Genomic DNA, 25,386 nt, shown 5'->3' with positions numbered 1-25,386 from the left:
ACATCTGATGACAGGCTCTCATTTTAGTCTTGTATCACAAGGTGCTGGGTGTGTTCCAGAGAGTCAGTTATCAGTGCTACATCTGTGACACCCAGCAGCCTGATGTGAACCTAGTTCAAATCATTTGGTTCCTTTTAAACATTCCTTCATTTCAAACAAGAAAAAGAAATATGTGTAATTTATGTAGTGTGTGAAGGTTAAGCTATCTCAATGCTAAATATGCCATAAGTACTAAAACTCTGTTGTCATTTGTTGCAGATTTTTCTGTAAATCTTGAAGGGGAGCGGGCTGAAAAGGAAATACAATTTGTTGTGGTTTCTAACAGCTTCTGCACCTCTCACTGCTATCTAGATCTGTAAATGTGCAGCCTTATCCCTCCGCCTGGTGCAGCACTGATTAATTTATAATCCTTACACGTTGGCATACGAGCTAGTCAGGAAAATAACAAGCAGCCTTACACCTCTGGGTAACCCCAGATAATCAAGATTCTGTCCTTGTTTCTCAGATTCTTCCCGTCACTGCTACTTTTTGTCAGTGCACACCACAGTCTTTGTGCCAAATTTGCACTGCGTCTCATCGGTACAGGGCCTTACAGAAAAAGTAGTCCTCTGCTCTGAAAACACTGGCTTTGGGCCAGTTTTCTAAAGGTGCCAGCATAGGATTGGAGCCAGCTTACAAAAGGTCAACATACCCCAGACAGGATCAAGTGACTTCTACTGGAGTGCAGTGTCACTCAAGCTGCCACTTTATTGCACACATTGTCACACAGTGAGAAACTCTCTGCTTGTGGTACACTAACAGATAAAATATTGAGTCACACAAGAGCCTCACAGGCACCCAAGCACCATAGTCAATATGGTGCCAAAATAAATGTTAGCTATGAAATACATTGTGTTGCAAGATACATGCCTGAAATATGCATGAATTCATTTTTCTTTGGGATCATGTAATCATCAAAACAATCTTCCTAACCCTTCTGTAGGGTTGGAACATGTATACAGTGATATTTTTTTTTGTCCTCCGCACAAGCCATAGGCACAAATGGAATATGGGATTACAGTTGTGCAGAGACATTACTCTTTTTTTTCCTTCCTTCTGTTCTGTTCCTTCTGTTGTTGATTCACCAATCAGCCATGTTTGTAGATATAGTCATCTTTATACTCTTTGTGTTCCAGTATTTCTTATTCCTTCTTGGTTCACTTTTGGGCTTTATGTTGTGTTTGTATCAGCCAATGAAGGCCCTTTTTATTCCTTCATTCAGTCTGCCTCCATTTCCTGCCTTTGGGTCCTCTCTCCATCACCACCTACCTTGACAATCTGTTCATTTGTGTATTAGCAGATGGAGTTATTGTATTCATTGCATTTTGTCCAAGCAGCATAATTTAAAAATCCATGTCAGCATGTACAAAGGTTTAGAGTGAACTAATCTGATCATTAAAATGTGATTATTCTGGGGGGGGAAAATGAAACAACAGGACTTATTTGAATGTTTGATATTATTTTTCTTTAATTTCTTTGAGATACTGTCATTATTCCAAATGAATATCCCTAAACCTGCAGTCTCCAAAAAGACGCAGTAATCTTTATACCAACATGTAAATCCAATAACAAAAAACCTGCTAACTTTAGGTTAAAAAACCAAATGTTTCTTTGCACTTAGCTTTTGCATGTTGGTTATACTGTCCAGTATCTGTGTAGCCTGCTGTCAGTTTACCTCTGACTATATCATTGTGACGCTGTTTTAAGTAAATTAATGACAGGATCATCTCTTCCACAACATTACCAGCAGCAAGCTTCTCCTGGGTAACAGCTTAGCTAAAAGCTAGCTTCTGTGGAGCTCGCTTTTAAGTTAGCTGGCCTAGCCAGCTAAGGTTTGCTTAGCTACTTGCTACTTTAAAATATGAAGCTGAGCTCGTTAGCTTCTTTCCTCAATTACCTTAAGATGGACACTGACACAAGCAAGACAGAAACACTGCATTTGCTTTGGATATTTTCCATTTTTCATCTTGTGTCACAACCAAAGCAAATGACAAATGTGCTCACATTTTAAAAATAGCTCACATTCCTGCTTAGGAATCAGTCTCGCAGGACTAGAGGCAGGTCAGAAACCCCCTGGGAACATGTGGTTACTAGGAAAAAATATATATATTCACCAATTGGTTGGAAAGATGATAGTGGAAGTTGATCGCTGTTGCTAAGTTAAATAAGGGAAACAAAAACCTCTCTGTCCATAGCAGTAACTTTTTTAAAAACTGATTTCACCTGACCACAGCAACCAACTCCCAGCACCCACTTGCCAACCTTTCACAGAGTACACACTTTTCCATAGCGACCGGAGTTTTCCAGAGGGTCACTGACTGGTCCCTAGGGCTGTGCAACTAACAAATTACTTGAATTGCAAAACATAGTACAATAAAAATATAATCTGAGTACTCTAAAGACTTACTTTAGTTCATTGTCTCAATGAATAATTACAGTAAGTATAACAACCTTGTACAATCAAAGTCTAGGAAGTAGTGAACAGAGATGGGCAGTAACGCGTTACTTTAATTCGATTACTTTTTTCAAGTAACGATTAAAGTAAGGGATTACTATTGCAAAAACGGTAATTAGATTATCGTTACTTTCGCTGCGTTACTGCGTTACTAAAACCGTGGGGGTTTTTTTGCGAGAATCTCATGACAATGACGTAAGCGAGTGCAACATTCATGGCAATAGCTGTGTGCAGATCAACAATGGATAATATATCGAGTGCGGGAGAGAGTATGAGCGTGCAGCGTTTAAAGCGTGGAAGTACTGACCTTACTTTGAGTTTGATTCCGTAAAAAGTGACAAAAACATTAGTGTCCGCTGTTCACTGCGTGGGAAGAAAACTTCTTTTTACAACAAAAAACCCCCCTAAACTTCCAAGCAAGCACCGAGTGCGCTACGACGTAATGGGAAATTCACAGAGATTCTTCAACTGACCACTGCGGCACACCTGCACCAGGGCAAACCTCCGCCTACCTCACTCCTGCTTTACAGGTGAAAATAGAGCAACAGGACAGCTAGTCTTTGATTTTATTTATTTTCTGCTGTGTTTTACTTGCATCTATTTGAAAGAGTGAGTGTAAACACAAACAAAAAAAAATATTTTATGTGCATGTTGCATATAATAAAATTTTTGCTTGATGCATAAAGTTAAAAGATTAAAACGTATAAAACAAGTTTTAAAGAGAGACGTTTCCATTTGATTACATTTTGTATGATGGATTATGCAGAAAACGCAGAATTGGGCTGAAAGATCTATTGCTTTATTACCTATTCAGGTTGTAAATCCTGTTTTTAAAAAGTAGCTAAGTAATTAATTACTTTTGAAAATAAGTAATCAGTAAAGTAACGTGATTACTTTTTTTGGGGTAAGTAATCAGTAATTAGTTACTGATTACTTTTTTCAAGTAACTTGACCAACACCGGTAGTGAACAAACCACAAAGCTGTAGTGTCATAAAACATGCATCATGCAAAGTTCATCAGTTGTGAAATATGAAAATGTCCAGGGCAAAAGAAATCTTGCTGTGTCAATTTAAAAAACAATGGGGGTTTCTTTGTTGTATTTTTTTTGTCACATGAATTTCTTTTATTGAAGAAAATCAAGGAAATTTGTTCCATTTGTTACATAATAAAGTGGTATTGGGCCCATAAAACACAGCAAACATACACACGTCATACACTTAAACATTTCTGTGGACTAAAACATTCAACAAAAGGTGAAAATTCCTATGATTTTAACAACGTTCAGTTCAGTTTGAAGTTTATTGTATTCCTTTATTCTGTCTTTTTTTTAAACCACAGAATGACGCCCTAATGGGAACTCAAATTAGATCGACTACTTGGAGTTGCAAGACAGATTTATAGCGTTACAAAACATGCAACAACAAAAACATATTTCTGCACCAAATTCTGTTTGTTTAGTGAGTCTTATTGTAACTTAAACCATTTTTTTTACCATTAGACTGTATTTAAATTAACCAAAAAATGCACGCGAGTCCAAAGACAGGTACGTAGTATATTGTGTTCAGGTTTAATGGTTCGTCAACCCCAAAAAGTTTCAGAATCAGTCTATTAAGTAACTTAATAGATGGGAAAATCAGCCAAGTGTACAAACACGCACACACACTCACACACACACTAATAGCACTGTACATGGTAGTGGACATTACAGTTTACAGTAGTGTGCTGATGTAGCACTCTTCACCACTCTTGCTTTTTCTTAAATCTTAGGCTATCCCACCATCTCCTTGTCTGTCATCACGTGTTGTCTCTTCCACTTATAAAACCACCATGATAATGAAAATATGTAGAGAGCTAAGACTGATGGGAAATCATAGAGGAAAACAATGACAAAGAATCCACTAATTAAGAGGGCATAGATTAGAAGTCTGGTGACGTGACTGAGGATATATAATATACTGCACCACACAAGACCATCGGCCTCTTTTAATTTCTCTGAGGAAGATGATGGATGTTTGTGAGATGGGTGGGCTGATTTATTAAAAATCTCTCCATGGGCAACTACACAGCCTTCTATTTGTCTGCCTGTCTCACAATGAGCAGCCGATCTTTCTTTTATGCGAGTGTGGCTTTCCAGATCCATCGGAGCTTCTGCCAGAGCTGGAGTTGTTTCAGGCAATGATTGCAGACTATGCGCATCTGAGGTGGTGGTGAGATTGTGACTGGGATTAGCACTCAAAATCAAATCTGCATGTGATTCAGAGACAACGTGAGCTTGTTCTGCTATGTCAAGTAACTTACTTCCTTCTACCACAGAGCGTTCATGGCCTTTAGTGGGTACAGCTTGCTCCAGCCCTTGACAGAAACTTGAGTTTGGATCTGTTGGTAATTCCGTCAAGGAAAATACCCCTGAATCAAAAGTGTCATTGAGGTCTTTTTCAAAAAGAACATGGCAGCCTTGTGTAGTATCTCTCAGCATGCACCCCATTCCATCAACAATATCAGTGTGTCTATTTGATGCCTGCACTTCTCTGCCAAAGACCTCTTCCCAAATCCCCCTGACCAAATCTTCTACAAATCTTTCTATGAAGATCTCCTCCAATCCCACCTCTATCACCTCAAGTGATGCAGTATTTTCTCCCATAATAGGTTCTTTTGTTCCATGTGACAGCTTTTTATATTCAACACGCAGAGAGCTCTCAACTTCTGCTGACAACTCTTCTTCTTCTTTCAATTCTGCCGGTGCATTCTTCCTCTCCCCCTGAGGGCCCTCCACATTACCCATTAACTCCCTCCCTGCTTCCATTTTCAGCTCCCGAATGCTCATCATCTCATCTCTGTCTTCCTGACTCGTATCTCCTTCTAGTCTTTGTAACGTCTCAGATTGGTGTTCCGCTGAAGTGTCTTTCTTTGCAACATTCTCTTTTACTTCGATTTCCTCTTGGCTCGTTTCACCGCATATGTTCTCATTTTGACCCTCCGTGTCTTCCTGTGAATCGGTCCATCCCACTTCAACCACTTCCAGTCCCTTTGGGTTGCATTTATTTGCTGGAGGTCTGAATGTATTGCAGCCACTTTGGAAAGCCTGGTTGACTTCATTTGATTTCTCTGTTGGTCTCGTCTGCTCTGATGGATTTGCTATTATTCCGTTGCAACTAAAGCTTTTTCCCACCTCTGTCTTGTTGAAGTTTAATCCGTGCTCACCTTCTTTCAATTTCACTCCACTTTGTTCCATTTGTGATTCCTGCTTCATCTCAACTTTTGGCTCCTTGCCTCTTTGGTCTGACTGTGACTGTTTGTCGTGCACATCCAAAATTATTGATGCACTCACATCTAAAGCTGTATCATTATGTTGCCATGCTTGATCATCTAACGCCTGGAACCTTTCCTCTGCTGTACTTATTAGTCCCTTTGTTTCCTCACCTGTTGTTGAAAAGTAAGTTTCCTGCTCTGTCTCTTCGAGTGCTGTCACGCATTTGGTGTTCAATGGAACGCCTTCATTCAATTCAGCTGCCACGATTTTGTTTTCCTGCTTTGAATCAAATCCACCATCGTGTAGATGTTGAGGTCCTGTTTCATTTCTATCACTCTGCTGCTGATTTCCGCCATTTCTGTTTGGCCCAAATTGCTCACACTGCATTTCATCTGCATACCTTGGGGAGGTTTCACTCTCTTCTGTTCTGTGTGGCCTAAATATCTCCTCCTCTGTAGATGCTTTATTTTCCGTATAGTTCATCATGATGTCTTCCTCCTCCACTCCTTTTCTGGATGTGGAAGAAACATACCTCGCCCCATCCTTTGTCCCTTGTCGGATTGTCTCCCTAAATGCCAGCATGTCATCTACACCATTGTGTGTAGTACCTGTAACCTCTCCTTCCCCGGTGGAAGAAAGACCCTCATCCAGCCTTGCTCCCTGTGAGATACTATCAACAGCACTGGCATTCTGAAACCCTGGCATTGCTGTCATGTCTGTTGTCTCCGACTCCCCTGAGCTTGTTATTAAGTCAGCCATGTGTGATGTGATGGGCTCCTCTTCTACTTCTTTTGCTCCTCCTATTATTCCTTCTCTTTCTGGCTCCCGGACCACATGCTTGTGACACTCGGTTGAACTGTCAATAGAGTCCTCGGACCGCGGTGCCCCCTCGAGGCAAAGTTTCTGTGGAGTGTCTGTTACAGAGCTCGTCTCTGACCTTTGGGATGCGTCTTGTGTTGCTGCGTTGTCATCTCTTGGGCTGGTGACACATGCCTCTGCTGGCTGGTGGTCTTCGGTGTTCAAGGCAACATTAGTAAGCAGTTCTCCCCATGTGTCTGACAGAGGCTGACGTGCATCTAAGCAGTGTGCCTGTGCGGCGGCAGGAATATCGGCACCCAGTTGAAATTCTCGAAATGCTGAATATTGGGGTTGGAGCCCTTTGTCGTTTGAAGGAGACACTGATGCTGCTGTCTGCAGCCATTCTGACTCTGGAACGTTAGAATGGTCGGGCCCATTAAGAAAGGCCTGCCACGCATCACACACAGAGGCTTTTTTATTGTCAGTATCATCTGTCCCAGGAAGAAAGGTCTCCCACATGTCATCAGCAGAAGGTGCGTTTTCTTCTTTTGACAAGATCGTTTTAGCTCTTCCGCTCCAGATGTCATCCGCGTCAGCCGTCTCCCACTGCTGGGGTTTGTCATTGCTCCAGTCCAGTGTAAGGAGAGGAATCTGATGGTAGGTGAGGACTTGCGGGCACTCGTTCGGTTGCGCCTTTTGGTATTTATAGAGCATGCTGGCAGAGTCACCCCAGGGAGCCGGCATAGACTGAGAGTCTTTCTGGCCACTGGCTGAGTCACATGCAAGATTCTTGGATTCTTGATGAGTTCTTTGGGAGAGGTAGTCCTGCACACGTGCCAAACGTGCTGCTTTGCGTCTGCTTTTTACGCTCTCCACCTGTCAAAAAAGGCCAAAAGTCAAAGCAGTGAGCTTTGTTAAGTCACTGTGCTGGCGAAACCCTGATATTTGGCTGGTGATTAAAAATGTGCCTTTCCTTTGAGTATTTTTATATATCCAAGATGCAATGCATTTCAATAATCTAGCAACTTCAGACCTATTCTTGTTTGACTCATCAATTTTCCCACATGTTTACAAGCATGCTCCATGTATTATTAATGGACTGAATGTGAAGGATTTCAGATGTGTTCCCAAGTATCAGGTTAGCTAACTTCATGTACCCTTCTGGGACTCAATGTGCAGTATAACATGCACCACTTCCTCAGCTATCATTTGTACCTTGGAGACAAACTAGAACTGCGTTTTTATGATGACACAACATACATTTTATGGCTAGGGGAGTTTACTTTTTGGCGATGCTGGTGTTTTCTAATTTCCTAAAACACTGAAGACACCCCAAACATTACCCCTTCTGGCGTTATCTCTGTAAATCCCTATGACCCACACTGCCACTCCTTTTTCTCTGTTTTTCAACCTCTCTTAAAAGCATGGTGGGAACTGCTGAACCTCAAACTGCAGCCTCTGGCCTAGCACGTTACTTCATTATCAATAAATGTTTTTCATTATCATTTGGGGTAGGGTAAAATAATATAAAAAGAGCCTCACCACATTTCTGTGGTCATCACTGTGAAGTAATAACTGGACATCTTTGCTGTCCAGTGTCTGCCTGTGGGCCTTTTCTGCTCTCTGTGTTGCTTCTAGTTCTGCAGAAGACCAAAAAAAGGCAAGGGTGAAAGTTTTGTTGCACATTAAAACATATATGCACACATGCATGCATATATAAACACTAAGTACACACCTGTAGCAACTGTTGCTGTGTTAGCATTATCCCGGGTCTTCTCCACTGTGTTTCCATTCCTGTTGTTCAAAATAAGATATGGCTAGCGTGACATAAGATGTTTTCCAGACAGTACCAGATAATTAATTTAACAATCCATTATGTATAGTATTCATCAGATCTTTTTGTAGTAAAAGGGGTATTGTTGCTCTCTGTCCTCCAGATGTTGTGTTTCATAATTTCGCGAAGCTTAAAGTCCCCATAAACACCTCGAGCACTGGGGTTCAAGTCAAATGGTATAATAGAAAACAGGTTTCAATCTTTTATTAAAGACACGCCTTAAACAACAACTGGCCGTGCTGTATAATTATGCTACACAGTATACAAAATGCCTATTATGCACGTCCAGACAGTGTGTATCTGCGCCAGAGGCCTTTGAAATATGTTTGTCTGCTGCATTATCTGGCCCTTGTGCTGCAGCAGCTCAAAGCCAGAGCATGCACATAAAGGGGAGCTATAATTCTTCAGGCATAAAAAAAGAATTTTGCAGATGGGGTCAAAGAGGATAAAATGAGCATATCTTGCTACAGTGGAGACGTCATGGAAACCGGCGCATACATCTGGCCATAAATGGGCAATGTGTGTTCTACAGGCCACTGGATGGTTACATAACACCTCACTGTAAACACACAATGGCCCAGTTAGTGGAGCATATTGCTTTCAATGACTTCTCTTAATGAGAAGAGCAGCACAGTGTAAGTGCACTTGCACTGTGCCGAATTTCAAACTTCCTTCCACAGTAATTGTAGCTACAGGGCCGTTCTCGCTATAGTGCACAAAAAAGTTTCACAGAAGGCTTTGGTTGACATACAAGTGACTTCCTCCTGCAGAAAGGCATGTTTAAAAAAACTCCGACTTTCACACCTGTTAGCTTTGAGACAGCTCCTCTTGCTCTTGTAGCTCTCCTCTTGCATGTGAGGCCCGTGCTCCTTTATCTGTCCCTTTTGGTGGCAGAACATCACGTAGTTAAGTCCTTTGTTGTTAGCCCAGAATGTGCCCGCTGATGATTCATAACAGAGACAGAACTCCAATCTAGTCCCTTCTCTCTCAAACGGAGGCACCAAAGTATACTTGAAGGCAAACCTGTCTGTTTTTCTATCACTGGACCCGGGCACATAGTCTGCCGGGAGGTCAAAGCAGCTGTTCCAGCGGTCGAAAGTGATCCGGGCAAAAACAGACTTACTGTAGCAGAGGTTGACCACCCTGACGATGCCTCGAAGGGTGGTGGTCCCTGGGAGGAGTTCAATGCTCTCCAGCTCGACCATCTGTGCCTGCAGCCTCTGTTCCAGCTCCTCCGGGGATGACGGGACTGTAAACAGACAGCACATATAGAGCTCCTCTAATGAATGAAGTGCCTCCTGCTCAGCAGCCCGACTGACTTCTAGTTCTGCCGCTTCAGCACTGTCAAACTCCTTGACAGAGACCAGGTTGAGGCCAAATGCATCTGCGAAAGACACCTTCCTGCGAATAACTGGTGGGGGTTCTGGTTCCGAGTCGTCATCTGTCTCCTCATCTGTGGTGGAGCCTGTGAGAGAAGAGGCCTTCATTCCCCCCTCATCCTGTTTTCCACTTTTCCCTTGTTCCTCCTCCATCATCAGCCCGTCCTGTCGCGAGGGTTGAACGCACAGAGTCTCCATAATACGCGATGGTCTTGAGCTGTCTGCCTGTCCTGCCGTCTGTCCACTAGGAGGGTGGCACAGACCAGAGTGACCCTCGCCCGGCTACAGTGATAGTGTAGAGGGGAGAGCAGGGAGAGGACGTGACTTGACAGATGGAGTTCGGTTACAGCGAAGCTCGTGAGCCTGAGCCAGGCCTATTAATAGGACACATATAACTAGACCAAGGCTGGCCTGTTATCCTCGCGGTTACGCTCTCATAATATGTTTGTTAGTAACATCATAACTACATGAAAGCAAAGCATTTACAGAGCTCTACAATGGAAAATTAGTGCAGAAAAAGGACATACTTGAAGCTACTTTGAAGTTTTTTATTTTATTTTACATTTACTTGCTTTGCAGCAACAAAGTCTTAAAAGTTTCACATAGCAAAATTTCTACCTGCTTTTCGACAATCCACACCTGATACAGTATCTCTGCATTCTTGGCTACACTGTAAAAGCAGTTGTCTAGTTTTACTTAATGGTGATCAGGCCTCTGGGTATAAATCTAAAGCTCAACAGACTAAAGTCTGATGAAAAGTCATCCTTTGAAACAGCACAAATGGAGAGTGATCGATCAACCTAAGGACTGATTGTTAGCATAAGGCGCACATATGAGAACAGCTCTGAGATGCTTTAGTTTTTGTTCAGGAATCTCACCAGTGTTAAAAGCAATAAAATGTAAAATGCATTTTCCAGACAAAGTAACTATTAGTGCTGCCGCTTCAAAGTATTTACTGACACTGATCAACTGAAGTACCATAGGAAGCTACAGTAAGTTGGTCTGAAACTGAAACTGAATTGCCACACCTAAATTCCTTGTGTTACCAAGTGTGTCTCCTGCTGAAATGTCCCCTAGAAAGAAAAGTATCATCCTACCCACTGCAGGGGAGCTGCAGCTGACTAGTCACCTCCACGTGGACAAGGAAATGAAAGCATGTCCACACTGTCATCAATAATGTATCAAATTAGTATTAGTTCTGTTGCTGTTCTTGGAAGGCCAGGGACTCTCTTGTATCATCGACATTAAAGCAGACTTAATTTTCACTGCATCTTGGACAACAAAACAGAACATTATTATGAGATTGGACTCTTTCTTTGGCTGTGTGCGTGTGCATACTGACATGATTTTGCACAAAGTGATCTCAGATAGGAAGTTTAATTCAACTAATCCTTGATATGCTGGATAAGTATACCCCCAGATCTTGTATATCTTGTAAATAGACATTGGTGCTTGTTGTATAATCTTTTACAAGTGTGTGAGTGGGTTTTCTTTTCCCCCAAAGGACCCTTTGTTCTTCATACTAAAGGCAAAAATGCTCTCCTTGGACTTTTCAACTGCAGTTTTAGTGATTAAGTTGCATCATTTGCAGCGTATGAAAAGGCAGACATGTGACAAGTGTTAATTTGCTACAGCTAAGTGCAATCATATAAAATACATAACATTAAATGCATACAGTCAGTAGCAGGAATGCTAAAAAAAAATGTCTAAATGCAAGACGAATTGTGTGACTAAGTTTTATCAGTAGATGGCACTATGTGATCATAGTAAAATTCATGTCAGCACAAGTTAAAATTCATTTGCATTTCCACTGTAGTCTCCCTTAGTGTGATAATGAGTTCCAGGCGTACAGTTAGCCTTGTCCACAAACAAGATCATTACAGAAGGAAAAGGTAATATTAATATTTCTTCTGTGTACCTAAGACTTCCTGTGCCAGTTACCTTCATCAGAAAGTTGTTTTCTGTTTTAAAGAATGACCAGTAGGTGGCGGCATACCACCGTCACAATTCCACGAGACTGCTTTTCCCTTCATGTCCTCATCATTTTGCAGATGCTGCTTCCTCTAATTCACGTTTCACGGAATATTTAGTTGCAATAAAGATTTTTAACACAAACAAAAGCACAAAACGGTAGAAAAGACTGTGTGCGTATACCACACAATTACTGGAACAATCCCAGTTTATATTACATCAGACAGATAAGTGTCTAATACTGTATTTTTTCAGATGATTTCAGAATATAATATGGGTATTCCGTGCATACACGCCAACAGGAAACAGCTTTCAGGATAATGCTGATAAGAATAATAATAACTAAAAAATAATGTATTTTTAAAAAATATTTACGTATTTAGTCAGTAATAACAATAATAATGGTAATAACAATAGATCTTTTTTTGTATATTAAATTCACATGGCCACACTACACAGCAACATGTACACATCACCTACAACCGTGTTTCTCTCAATTATTTGTAACATAAATAACACCAGATATATAATCTTTAAATGCACTAATCGCCCTTCTTAAGCAAAACACTTAGCTCTTACTCCTTTTCCTTTCCCACTTGATATTATTCTGAATATTTATTTCTAAGCTATGAACATCGTAGCGTTTGAAGAAAAAAGGGGGAGGGGGGGATAGAAAGAAAAAAAGAAAGAAAGAAGAGGAAAGACGAGATAGAAGAAAGCAAATCATTTTAACTACTGCTCAGGGTTGTGCTCAGTGTTTGACTGGCTTCGGATCTACTATTAGATGAATAAATACACTAAATTACGTTGTAAAGGTATGACAGAATAAGTAATAATAAAATCCTCCAGTCAAGAATCTGTACATGTTGTCGTATGTTTTTCTTTTGTAAAGTATTTATTCAACAGTGATTTTCTGTATACAGAGTTTAACCTTAAACGTGTTTACACTAAAGCACAATTTTAATAACACTCATAATGATGATGGCGTTTAGGATATTATGTTTTTCACGCACTGGTTTCCAATCATCCTCTCAGTGTAAACACTTGTAGACAACCGCGAATATTTCTATCTGCAAACCTACAATTTAATGACGTGCACGTAAAAACGCCAGCTTTAAAAATGTCACCGCTGATGAGAGAGGTGCAGTTTAAACTCTGGCTCGAAAGCTGCTGAAGATTTTAAGGTATATTTGTTTCCATCGATGCTTTCATTTGCATTATTATTTGTTTAAAAAAAATCCTGTCGTGCAGTTTTATGAAAGTCGGTTAATTACGCAAAATTTGAGAGGAGAAAACACACAAAATGACCTTAAAAAGATTCAAAAGGGAAACAGTCACGATTGATGTATGCCGGAGGAAGCTGCTACATAAAAGCAGATCCTCTTGATGAAATATTGCAGGAACATTAAAGGCATATATTGATTCTTTTCTTCAGTTTAATAGCGGATGGTTTCGCACTACTTCTTTGCGAGTTTTAGCATATAAAGTCAAGTTTATCAAAAACAAGAAATGTTGCTTTTTGGTTGGCGGGATCGTCCCATTAGTGGAAGGTTACCGGTTCAATCCCCAACAATAATATCTAACTATGGTGAACGCTTCCTCACACGGGCAGCAGCTCTCCCCGCTAAAATACTTAATAGTTAAACGTTAGCGAAGAGTGAAAAAAGGGGGGGGAGCAAACTTTTAAAAATACTTTTTTTTTGTTTACAGAGCAGGTGGCCCTGACGTCACACGGGGTCGCAGTACGCCCAAAAATAACAAACACACCTCCGCGAACAAGCAAGTGCCTCCCCTGGGGGGGTTCTAGTCCCAAATATACTACTTGCTTGCCGGGTTGCTGCCTGATGTGTGTTTGAATCGTAACGAAAGAAAGAAAGAAAAAAAAAAACAAGCCGCTTCTTCTTCCTCGCATTGCGCGTCATTCAAACAGGACTCAGTATATTGCTTTTCTCTCTGTTGCATTAGTAATAACAGCGGCGTTGACGGGAGACCGCAGGAGAGAGTGTGTGTGTGTGTGTCTGTCTCCGACAGCGGTGCCCAGCGGAGGAATATTTGAGCTTTTTTTTATTTACTCTGCAGCTTGTTGTTCATTTTCTCTGCGTTATGGTGAACTTGGACAGTCACGTGCGAAGACGGCTGCAAGTGTAGAGGACGACGGTTTCTCACCTGGCGTGTCCACTTTGACTTTAGGGAAATATACCTGCCGTTTCTCGTGGTAAGTTTTCCTGCGCAGGAGCGTATTAGTCTCCGAAAACCTTTGACTATTTTTTCTAAACCTCTCTGTCCACTGCATTTGAATTAGGAAGTGAACCGCTGGTTGTCAAGTTTTTGCTTTTTGTTGGGTTATTATTTACACGTTGCGCTCGGAGTTAGCGAGCTGCTTTGACAGATTTCCCTTAGCTCGGTATTCGCTTAAAAAAACTGTTAGGACCTTTTGAGAGCACTGTCCAGTCTTTGCCTGCTCTGAAAGCTGAACGCTGATTTTTTTTTTTAAGTGCGACGATATAAAACAAGTTGTTAATTTTCTAACACATTTATTCCACATGTCTAACAGAATTAGGCTATTTACCGATTTTTATTCACCGTTATGTGATAAATTAAATATTTAAAAATTAATTTAAAAAGTTTGCTCCGAAACCAGCTCAATTCTTTTGTTTCTTTTTTTTGTATATATATATATATATATATATATATATATATATATATATATATATATATATATAGTCTTCACTAGAGAAAAATAAACAAAAAACTACATAAAGGACAAGTATCTACATGAATTTAATTGGAAGCTATTTTATTTTCCAGCTGAATTTATTTTTTATGCAGCTACCTACTACGTTGTAGTAATTAGTAAAAAAAGAAGGAAACTGTGATTTGATTTGCATCTTATTGCAGCTTATGTGTGTAAGATATGAAGTCAGTTTAATTCTTTTTCAGTGCAATCCTTTAGTGTTCTAGCCATATAATGATATCACATATGACTGGTGGTTTTAAAACCATGTTCCACTAGTGCTCAGTTATATTTTTCTTTAAATACCACTGTCACAGCTTCTTAAGCTCAAAAGGTGCATTTAGATTTAATGATCCTTTACCTGCATGACTGCTGTCTGCGTTATCAATATCTACGATTAATCAGCTTACCGTAGTTGCATGCTCCATTTTTATATTCCATCTTTTTTCGTTGTCCAGAAACAGACAGGGGTGTTGGTAGTGTATTGCTTTTCATCATGATAAACCTCCAATTCAGACTAATTTCTCTAAACATTACAAGCTCCTAAAAAAATCTTCTGCTGGCCTCCTCTATTTCACACTCCCTGTCCCTCCTGTCTTGCAATCAAGTGTGGCCCAAAAATCAATAGATGTAACTTTTTTTTCCCCTCTCTTTTGGTAAAGAAAGGCTAACAAGGCACTGGGAGCTGCAGAACTCTTCAGGCCTGTCCTCTGATCAGCTTTCACCCCTAGATTAGCTGGATCGACCTTACTTGTTCAAGCCGCAGGGTGCACAGGTGTTCCCTCCTCAGTTATGCAGGTGTGGGCCAGTTCCCCCCCTCACTCAGCAGCTCTCACTCTTCAAAGGCCAGGCGGCAATAAATGCCCCTTGTGAAATATGTCAGCGACAGCGCACAATCAACCTTTGTTGAAATGCCCCTGTAATTATTTCTCAAAGTGTGTTTAAAACAGACTCTTGTTTACTTGTTGTTTAGGTGTCCTTGCATTTGGTAAGTGAGGCCACTGGATTTTGTAAAACAGGATGCATTCTTCTCCTTCCCTTACCCACTTAAGGCAGTGGGAGAGATGCAGAGAGACCTGCCATTAGTCTCCCTTCAAGACTGACCGTTGTTGGGAGCAGCGCACTTATTACCCCGGCTCTCCCCACTCTGCGTCCATTTTTTGATTGCAGCATTCATCATTGGGTGGTCGTGCTCTACATTATGGTAATAGGAAAATGAATGTCCTCCACAGGATTAATGTGTATACCCTGTCATATGTTTCAATCATTTATCAAAATTAAGATTCGGCTTTCAGCTCAATGAACGCTGGTTGATGCATGATTTTGTCTCAGATATGAGAATTGTTGCTTCTAGCTGAACTCAAGTAGAAAAATCCTTTGTGTTTATTATTTTTTTTTATTCTAATACTCCTGTGGAAACTTGCACAGTTTCCACAGTTTTTTATTGTGCACTGTGCAAAATAAAAAAAGGGGGTGGGGGGGTTTGATTAGAAGAAAGTGGCTTTTATACACAGATCACATCAGTGTTGTTTTTGGCTCTTTAGATAATGAAACACTCATTTTTGGATTAGTGTTTGAATCGCACCATCACCCATCCCCCAGTACCACTGTAATGAAGCAGACTGTTCACTCAACCCTTGAGGTGTTGGTGCTTTTCTTTTCTTTTTTCTTTTTTTTCGGGGGGGGGGGGGGCATGCATGGTTAAGAAATTTGAGGGAGTGGCGCACTAGCAGCATCACTTATCTAACCTCGTCAGTGAGCCCATCCAGTGTGTTTTCACTCAGCCCCTGTTACATAAACTTAAAGGTGATTAAATGGCATGTGTTCAGGTTATATCCCTTCATAGAAATGTTTCTATGACAACCTCCGTACCTCCGTGCAAGTTAAAGCAACCAGAAGTGATCACGTCCGTCCCCCCCTCCCCGCTGCACTTTGGTTCCCTCCCCCTCCAAGTTAAGAATGGAATTTGTGTTGACAGTTTTGGCCTTTAATGGCACTTTTGTGCCGCGCAAAAGTATTTGTTTACCAGGATCATATGCTGCAAGCTGTCAGCTTTGGAGAGATTGACTTCTTAAGATAAAAGAGTGCATTACATGCTTAGGAGGCCACTCTTTTGGACTGTAATTATCCACATTTCAGTAATGATGTTTTGTGTGTCCCAGTTACTAAGAGTCTTGAGACAGCTCAGACTTTTTTAGTTACGCTCTGGGTCACTTCTTAAGCCCAGCTAGACACCGTTGTCGACGAGGAACGCTGTGACTCTTTGGCTGGAGAAAGCTGTGTAGGGTGGGGTCAGGGGATGTGGATTATAGAGAGATTGCAGGCTCCTCACACAAGGGTGAGTTAATAGGGAAAAGTTGGTAACATACTCACTGACCATTTGATTTTTATGCTTGCTTTCCCAAGTTAAAAAGATTATGTGGCTATGCTGTAAATTGACTTTAATCAAAACAGTCACGTATCAAAATGTCCTGTAAAGATTGTTTTTGCAAATATTACTACATCTTACGTCATCATGTATCCCTCCAAGGGTTGTAAAACTCACAAACAGATGACCACACTCCACAAGCTGAGATGTGTAGTTTTTTGCTGGCGTGTATCACAGTGTGTCTGACTCTAAATGCAAAGAAGCATTCATGCAAAGTTATAAAACATTAGCTTTGTGTACACAATCTTTCTTACAGTTATGAAAAATAAGTCATGCTTTTCATAAAGTTTAAATTTCTCCTCTTGGCTGTTCTACTCTTGACCGTGACCTCATATATTGTAGTCTTCCTTTCAGCTGACACCAAGCTGCAACCTTCAGGGGTGAAAGATGGAAGCCAGCACGGATTGCCAGAAACTGCAGTTCCTGTAATAGCCACTTGAGGCTGTCTCCAAAAGCGAGTCAATCTCCACAGACTCCAGCATTAAATCGCTGAACTCTACAGCCTGGTACAAAAGCATTTTATTCATTCTCTTTAGCTTATTTCCAGCTTTTTGGGAAGATTAGGTTTTTGTTAGAATTTATCCATTTAAATGTTATTTAAACTGCTATGAGCGACAGGTAATTGGAACGGTATTTCACTTTTCTAGTCCTACCACTCAAAGGTGGGTGCTGACAGAGGTGGATAAATGCTAGCTGTTTGCTGATTCAAGTCACTAACAGTACCTTCCAACCATGCAGCCTTTTGGAGCCTTTTTAATGCAGTTAGCTGACAAATGATATGGATTGCTGTGTTGTTAATTGTACTTTCAGACTTTCCAGGAAGTCTCTTTTAAGTTTGCTGAGTGATGTTCTAACATTTTATTTGTATGTTGTTTTTCCATTAAATAGTATACATCTGTGTCTGTATGATGCATCCACGCAGTCTATGGATGCACCTTGACAACCAAGCTTCCACCCACTCATCCAGATGTGTTCACTTCTGGTTCTAAAAAAAGATGGAAATGCAGGATTCAAAATGTGGAGCCCACAACGGGCGATGTTGGTTGTGGCCACATACAACCATGGGTCCATTTGATAGCAGCCACAGACCTTACATGTTTTTATATCCTCAGTTTTTCTTTCTTTCTTTTTGAGTTAGCAGTTGCATGTTTACTGTGTGGCCAGTGTGGTGTGAGGGCATGACAGCTTTTATTCAAGTCACGGTCAGATGGACGATGTCCTCATGTGAAAAAAAAAAAGTGTTGGTTTTGGGGGTCTTGCCCTGAATTAAAGACAGAAGGTCACTCATGGTAAAAGGCAAGGTCACTGTTACTCAGACTGCATTCAGCCATCAGCTTGTCACTTGTAAACAGTGAGGACTGAGGTCCACTGAGGTTTAGAAGGTCTTTATATATGATATGTTAATAGAATAATGATTATTTTAATTAATTTCACAATAGAAATGTAAGAAAAAAGAAAAAGAGGTTAGGTTTCATAATGCCTAAGTTGGTTTTTACCTTAAATAAATAAATAAATATAGTATTAGTTAATGAGTGTACAGTTGTAAAGACTGGGCTTTATAGAATGGTTTGTATTGATGGGTTTTATCCTTTTTAGAAACAAAAACACACTGTGCCTCACAGAGGAAACAACCTTTCCTCTTTACCCTAAGAGACACAGAGAAAAAGGGAAAAAATGTTTATTTCAAACATGTTGTGTGTGTAGGGGGAAAAACATGAAAGAGAGGGGGGGTCATGACAGTAACAATTTTTGACAGGCACATTAGGCTGCAGAAAGAGCATCCAGCTCGGGGCTGAGGGCATATGGTGCTGCCTTCTGCTGGCATAGCTCTAGAACAAGTTACAGCACTCGTGCAGGGTCACGACTGTCTCAGGTTTGTTCCTTCTGTCTCACCCGTCTAAATAAAAACAGGGGGGAGAAAAATGGTAGTGGGGGGTTGGGTTGCGGTGGTGTTGAGCATGCTGGGCATAGCTTTGGTGTTGTACACTAGCCGTGTCTTTCAGCAAAAGGACAAAGAGAATGTTCCCAGTCAGGCCCCTTTGAATCAGGACATAATTTGGTCAAAACGTGGAAGGGAGACGTTTGACATTTCCAGAAATGCATCGCTTTAACTTTGGATTGTTTCGCCACCATGTACTCTCCACCACAGTTTTTATTTCTGGCAATGCGAATGTAAATCTGCATAAAACATAATAGCAGTTATCAAGTTCTGAGCAAGTACAGCGTAGTGCTTTTCTCTTCTTTCACCATCTGAACACCCGGCTCGTGCTCCTGGATGGCAATCCCTAATCCTACTCTAAACAATGGCCATGTTTTCACCACACAGGCTCTTCTAGGTTTTCTCCTCTGTAATGTGGAGAGGATGGACTTGGATATTGTGGAGGATGACGCAGGGCTTTGGTTTGAAGGCAACAGATCGGTGGGAGGGTAATTACAGGCTACTGTGTGGCTCTTTGGATTTTCCCTGGATCACAGCTATAGGCCATGAAGCTCAGCCTCAAATGCAACTCTCTGAGAATGAAGTAAAATAGCCACAACATATGGACCCAACAAAACAATGGTTTATTTTTACGATTTTTGATGAGTGGTTTTTAATTTAGATTGTCACTCCTGGCAAGGAGCAGGGCAGATGGTGCAGACTTGAGTGCCCATCAGAGCCTAAATACCTCCAGGCAGCTGTTGGCCATAAACTTTTTTTCTCTAGCATTTTCTCTCTTTAACACGGCTCGGGTCAAGAGGAGTCAAACCTGTTACAACACCTGTTTCTGCATATGCAAATCTGTTGTTTTGTCATTTCATTAGGCAAGGCGAAAAGACGGGGGTCCCTTGTGGTTGCAAATGCGACTGGCACTGGGCCCAGTTGGCACGCTGCACTGTAGAAAGACGCTTGAGGCAGGGTGAGGGGAGGGAAGACGAGTTTGGTTTCTGTAGCACAAGCGACTTAACCATTGGGTTCCTTTACATCACAGCTCAATTTCAGGGTGGGCTCCTAAAATTTGGGGACAAAGTTGGACTGGATGTAAGGAGGGGGGAAAGTTCCACTCTCTATTTTATATGTATATCTTCTCTGTAAAGAGGATCCGAAAGTGAATGATGAAGGAAGGCAAAAATTGGCACACGTGTGGCTGGCACGCGCCACTCGCCTCCTTCACCCGGGATGGGGTGGGGGTACCCCCCCTCAATATCCTCTCCTCTACTCCCCCTTCCCAACCTCATCCCTTCATCATCTGGCGCTCTCCCGCAGCGCTCGTCTCTTAACCACATGTGCCAGTGCAGGGCCTGCTCGTGCTCCGGGGCTAATTGTTCACTGGTAAAACTGCATGCTTGTTGGTGGGGGTCTCCCCTTCAACCAGGCATAGGGATACAAAGCAGGGTGGCGGTGTGTTTGAGAGCGTGGGGTGGGATGGGGGGGCTCAAGATCATGATCTCTTCATGCAGTTTATTTTTCCCATATAAGTCTGAAGATTGTCAGTTGTAATCCTGCCTGTGTGCTGAATGCAACACATACACCATGAAATTAAAGGTTATTGCAGGAGCGTAATGCAAAAGCTCTGTTTGAGATTACCAAAGCTGTTTGCAGACTTGCAGAGGATGAGAAGTGGGGAAAACACAGTATGTTTTCCTTTCCTGTGTTTGACAGTTTATGTCTTCCTTTGATCACTGGATTGATGGGTCATTTTAAACAGTTGTTTAGAATATTCAGACTTCCTTTCATTACAGTTGTTCAAAAAACCTTTAAGGCATTACAGTTACACTCACACTGAATGTATCTATCAACATTTCAGATTCCAAATTATTTTAAAATACAAATTTGTATTTTAAGTAGTTAACCTTGGTGTGTTGTCACTGAATTCAGTGTAGCGTGCTCTCTTGAACTTTTTTACAAGTGCCTTCATCAGCGTACACTTAAGAGTTAGATGGATGGAAAGACCCAGGACTAGTGCCTTTGCTGAGTTAATCTCATCTGATAACTGCTGTCTTCCCCTTCCTTCTCCTCCTTTCTTTTCTCCCACTCTCTGTCCTCCTCCTTTCTCTGCCATGGCTTGGTGGGTCTGATTTGTAGTTCTGCTCCTCTCTCACAGAAGGCATTAAAGCCAGGCCCCACAAGCCCCCTCTGATATGGGAGAGTTCATTAGAGATGTGCCTTTGATGGGCAGCCTTTTCATGTGACTACCGGTTTTTCAAATACCTTGATGTAGAAGCTTAAGAAGCCATTGTGCAGTAAGCCCTCCTTTTGATGCGACTTATTTAGATCTGCATAGTAAATCAGGGGGGAGTAAATAACCAGCCAGCAGATGGAAGCAAGGAGATAAGGCAGCAGCGAACAATCGCATTTGTATTTTGTTATGATGTTGACAGCAGCTAAAATTCACTAATCTAGAGCCACTGATCTGCATTTCAAAGAAATCTCATTTAGCAGCGGGGAGGATAAAGTTCCTCTCATTGTGTCTATTTTATTGCATTCTTCGCTAATTTATCTGCCCACAGATTTAACGTGCAGGGCTTGGTGGTAGGAGCCGGCGTCCGTGCGTTGCATAGGGGGTCTTAAATACTGTGAAAGCGGTTACGTCTAGACTGTGAGCTGAGGGTAATTACACGTCTGACCATGAATAGAATGAGTTTGAAGACTCATCTTTCTTCAGGCAGGCCTGAATTGCTCGACTAACACTGATAAGGAGCATTTGGTCCCCACAGAAATATTGCCAGTGACTTTCCATAACGCCCCCCCTCTCTTTCCAACACCAAGGATGGTATTTACTTTTAAGATAAAGTTATTGTGTATAGTAATCTGACTTGTTAGCATAATGTCCTCTTTCATCGCAGGACCCTCCTTTTTCTGATGTGTGGAGGTATTTGTGGTCCAGGTCTTAAATAGTTTATCTTGACTTAGCGCACAAGCACTTTATGTAAATATCAGCCTATAGCATTATTAGACCTTCATGAATAGTTGAATGCTTTTGCCATATTTATAAGTTGATAGAATTTACCAATGGTTTTAGACTTGGCATAAAGACATGTGTGTTATTTGTAAATCCCCACGAATTGGAGGTCATGCAGACTAATAGCATTCCAAATGCTTTTCCACTGAATAAAATATAACATCTGCATGGCCACAGGGTGCTGTGATGATGGAAGTCTACCCAGGAGCAAATGATTTAAGAGAAGTGGGGGGCATTATCTAAAAATTATATTTTATATCTATATTATATCTAAAGTGGCTCCTTAGTGTAGTGGTTTACACATTCGATAACAGGGAACGAATCCTCGGTTTGATCCCAGGAGCCGCAAGTCCTTTTGGGGTTGTGAAAGGAAGGGCATCAGGTTTAAAAAATCGGCCAAATCAAACATGTGGAGATACCTGCTGTGGCAACTCTTTGTGAATAAGGAAGCAGCTGAAAGTAGCTTATCCATATTATATCTAAAATGTGCTTTTTCAGATGTAGTAATCCCATCCAAGTAGATGTTTCACTCTACTTAAATACACATTAAAACAATTGTTATTCTGAAACTTTTCATGTCGGTTTTCCCAATATCCAGTCCACTGGTTGGTGCTCACCCCCCAGTCTTAAACCTTCTTACCCCATTCTTTGCAAATATTGTGCAGCAATATGTGCAACGTTTTTTCCACAAACTCAAAACAGTGAGAAATTATACCAGTTGGCATGTTTTTGTTTTCAGCTGTGCTCTGTGAGCTCCGGGCCTTTTGCACAGTTCAGAGAGCACATTCCTTAGGATTCAGCAGTCGCTGGTTGCCTGTAGGGGTCATTGGAATTCTGGGAGAATAAAAGGGAGAGGAATAAAAAAACATCCCAGGGAGGAACATCCAGGCCATTTTTTGCCCTTCATGCCCCCAGCAGCAGAAAGTGGCCTCTCTGATGCTCCTGGGGACTTGTTGTTAGCCCCTAGTTCTCTAAATGTAATGCATGTGCAATAAAAGTGTCCAGATCAATCAGTAGCTGCAGATGTGGCATTGTATTCTTCTTTCAATGTACTTGTGTGATTAACACAAAAATCATCAATGCTAATGGGCTCTAAATTATATGGATACCATAGCATGTGTACTTAGATTCAGACAGCTGAATGGAAGTATATGAGAAATCAATCGTGTCAGGTTAACGGTGTGATTTACTTGGCGTTGAGAGCTAGAGCCTTCCAGGCACTGCGCCTTTTAACTTTACAGAGATTGAGCAGTTTGGGGGCAGGGGAGTGTACTGTATCGTACATTGCCTGTTGGTGCATGCATTTACACACAGATATATACCCACACACATATGCTCTCAGGCTTCACAGCAAAAATCCAGGTGCACTTTGTTGTCACAAAGTTTACTGCCTTCACCTACAAACCTTACAGAAAATAGTTATGCAATAAGCCATCTAGCCCACACTTGTTAGTTCCAGCAATGAATGTTCCTAGGGGGAAAAAAAATCAGTGTGTCATAAAGTAGTTTTGGACTAACAGTGTGCTTTTGTTTTCTCTAATCTCAGAGAGCTGACATTGCTGGACTGCTACCCCACCTGTGACGGACAACAACAGCAAGTTCTCTCCCTGAGGGTAAGTATTTGAACATAGTCCCTTCATGTCCATCGGTCAAAGAATCCTGGACCTTGGGAGGGATTTAGAGCAGCATGTATTTTCAAAGCTCTGTGTTAAAATTAAAAGTACACAGTGCATTCCTAAGGCCAATTAATCTTTCAGAGTAAAACTCTTATGTAAAACAGTTGTGTGTTTGCATGCAATGACTGTGTCTTTGTTTTTAGTCTGTGCTTGATAGTGTTACGGTATTGTTAACCTGCCCGTGTTAGGGTGATTGTAGTGGCTGGAAGAGGTCAGTGGGGCCCCATTCCTCCTCAAATGTAACAAATCTTCATCTTGTCTACCTTGATAGAATTCCCCCTTCACTGGGCAACCTTTCAGTTGTGCCTGTTTGGTTTTCACACCCCAAGGATTTTCAATCTACTCTTACTTAGAAGTTATGATATGCACTATAGCTGACAAATGTGAGCAAGCTTGGATTTCTTTTTTCTTTTTCTTTTTTTTTTTTTTTTTTTACTTTTTCTTTTTCTTTTTTATGCAATTGATGTCTTGATTGAGATTTGTAGCAGAACTAGAATTGAAGAGGGGTTACATTGTTCCTAAATTCGGTATATTCCACATGTATCTCTCTATATTGGTGAACACAGCAGGTGGCAAAAGTGGGACTCCACCAGTCAGACTTTTTCCATACAAATAATGAAATAAAGTGGGGCAAAAAAGTATTTAGTCAGCCACTGATTGTGCAAGTGCCCCCACTTAAAATGATGACAGAGGTCAGTAATTTGCACCAGAGGTACACTTCAACTGTGAGAGACAGAATGTGAAAAAAAAATCCATGAATCCACATGGTAGGATTTGTAAAGAATTTATTCGTAAATCAGGGTGGAAAATAAGTATTTGGTCACCTCAAACATGGAAAATCTCTGGCTCTCACAGACCTGTAACGTCTTCTGTAAGATGCTTTTCTGTCCCCCACTCGTTACCTGTATGAATGGCACCTGTTTGAACTCATCAACTATATAAAAGACACCTGTCCACAGCCTCAAACAGTCAGACTCCAAACTCCACCATGGCCAAGACCAAAGAGCTTTCGAAGGACACCAGGAAAAGTATTGTAGACCTGCACCAGACTGGGAAGAGTGAATCTACAATAGGCAAGCAGCTTGGTGTGAAAAAATCAACTGTGGGAGCAATCATCAGAAAATGGAAGACATACAAGACCACTGATAATCTCCTTCGATCTGGGGCTCCACGCAAGATCTCATCCCGTGGGGTCAAAATGATCATGAGAACGGTGAGCAAAGATCCCAGAACCACACGGGGGGACCTGGTGAATGACCTGCAGAGAGCTGGGACCAAAGTAACAAAGGTCACCATCAGTAACACACTACAACGGCAGGGAATCAAATCCCGCAGTGCCAGACGTGTTCCGCTGCTGAAGCCAGTGCATGTCCAGGCCCGTCTGAAGTTTGCCAGAGAGCACATGGCTGATACAGCAGAGGATTGGGAGAATGTCATGTGGTCAGATGAAACCAAAGTAGAACTTTTTGGTATAAACTCAACTCGTCGTGTTTGGAGGAAGAAGAATACTGAGTTGCATCCAAAGAACACCATACCTACTGTGTAGCATGGGGGTGGAAACATCATGCTATGGGGCTGTTTTTCTGCCAAGGGGACAGGACGACTGATCCGTGTTAAGGACAGAATGAATGGGGCCATGTATCGTGAGATTTTGAGCCAAAACCTCCTTCCATCAGTGAGAACTTTGAAGATGAAACGAGGCTGGGTCTTCCAACATGACAATGATCCAAAACACACCGCCCGGGCAACAAAGGAGTGGCTCCGTAAGAAGCATTTGAAAGTCCTGGAGTGGCCTAGCCAGTCTCCAGACCTCAACCCCATAGAAAATCTGTGGCGGGAGTTGAAAGTCCGTGTTGCTCGGCGACAGCCCCAAAACATCAC

At 41.5% G+C, this 25,386-nt stretch overlaps 2 protein-coding genes across 6 annotated transcripts in view; one reads left to right on the top strand and one right to left on the bottom strand.

Annotated features, from left to right (window-relative positions):
* Nucleotides 1-3,572: 3,572 nt before the first annotated feature.
* Nucleotides 3,573-15,201, bottom strand: ppp1r3aa (protein phosphatase 1, regulatory subunit 3Aa). Its single transcript, XM_026147614.1, has 5 exons — nucleotides 14,872-15,201; nucleotides 9,182-10,038; nucleotides 8,279-8,337; nucleotides 8,086-8,183; nucleotides 3,573-7,419 (listed from the first exon to the last, which is right to left on the bottom strand). Exons 1-5 carry the CDS (start codon nucleotides 14,887-14,889, stop codon nucleotides 4,264-4,266), a joined length of 4,188 nt encoding a protein of 1,395 aa, XP_026003399.1. The 5' UTR covers nucleotides 14,890-15,201; the 3' UTR covers nucleotides 3,573-4,263.
* foxp2 (forkhead box P2) overlaps nucleotides 13,402-25,386 on the top strand; it is a 102,107-nt gene continuing 90,122 nt past the window's right edge. For 3 of the 5 annotated variants that reach the window (XM_026147621.1, XM_026147620.1, XM_026147615.1), the window contains exons 1-3: nucleotides 13,402-13,942; nucleotides 17,244-17,395; nucleotides 23,376-23,442. The gene's annotated coding sequence lies outside the window, so the exon portion shown is untranslated. Of the gene's footprint in view, nucleotides 13,943-17,231; nucleotides 17,396-23,375; nucleotides 23,443-25,386 lie in introns of all 5 variants that reach the window. The other 2 variants (XM_026147616.1, XM_026147617.1) reach the window with 2 other exon arrangements.

This window comes from Astatotilapia calliptera, chromosome 17, assembly GCF_900246225.1.
Source record: "Astatotilapia calliptera chromosome 17, fAstCal1.2, whole genome shotgun sequence".
Taxonomy (NCBI): Eukaryota; Metazoa; Chordata; class Actinopteri; order Cichliformes; family Cichlidae; genus Astatotilapia; species Astatotilapia calliptera.
Note: the sequence above shows the minus strand (reverse complement) of the source record. Positions and strands in the feature narration are given on the sequence as shown.

What these genes read in the sequence shown, in the direction of transcription:
- ppp1r3aa (XM_026147614.1), bottom strand. An exon ending in CACAGCAACAGTTGCTACAG is followed by an intron (nt 8,184 to 8,278) that starts GTGTGTACTTAG and finishes GGTCTTCTGCAG; the next exon opens with AACTAGAAGCAACACAGAGA. An exon ending in GTGATGACCACAGAAATGTG is followed by an intron (nt 7,420 to 8,085) that starts GTGAGGCTCTTT and finishes CTTTTTTGACAG; the next exon opens with GTGGAGAGCGTAAAAAGCAG.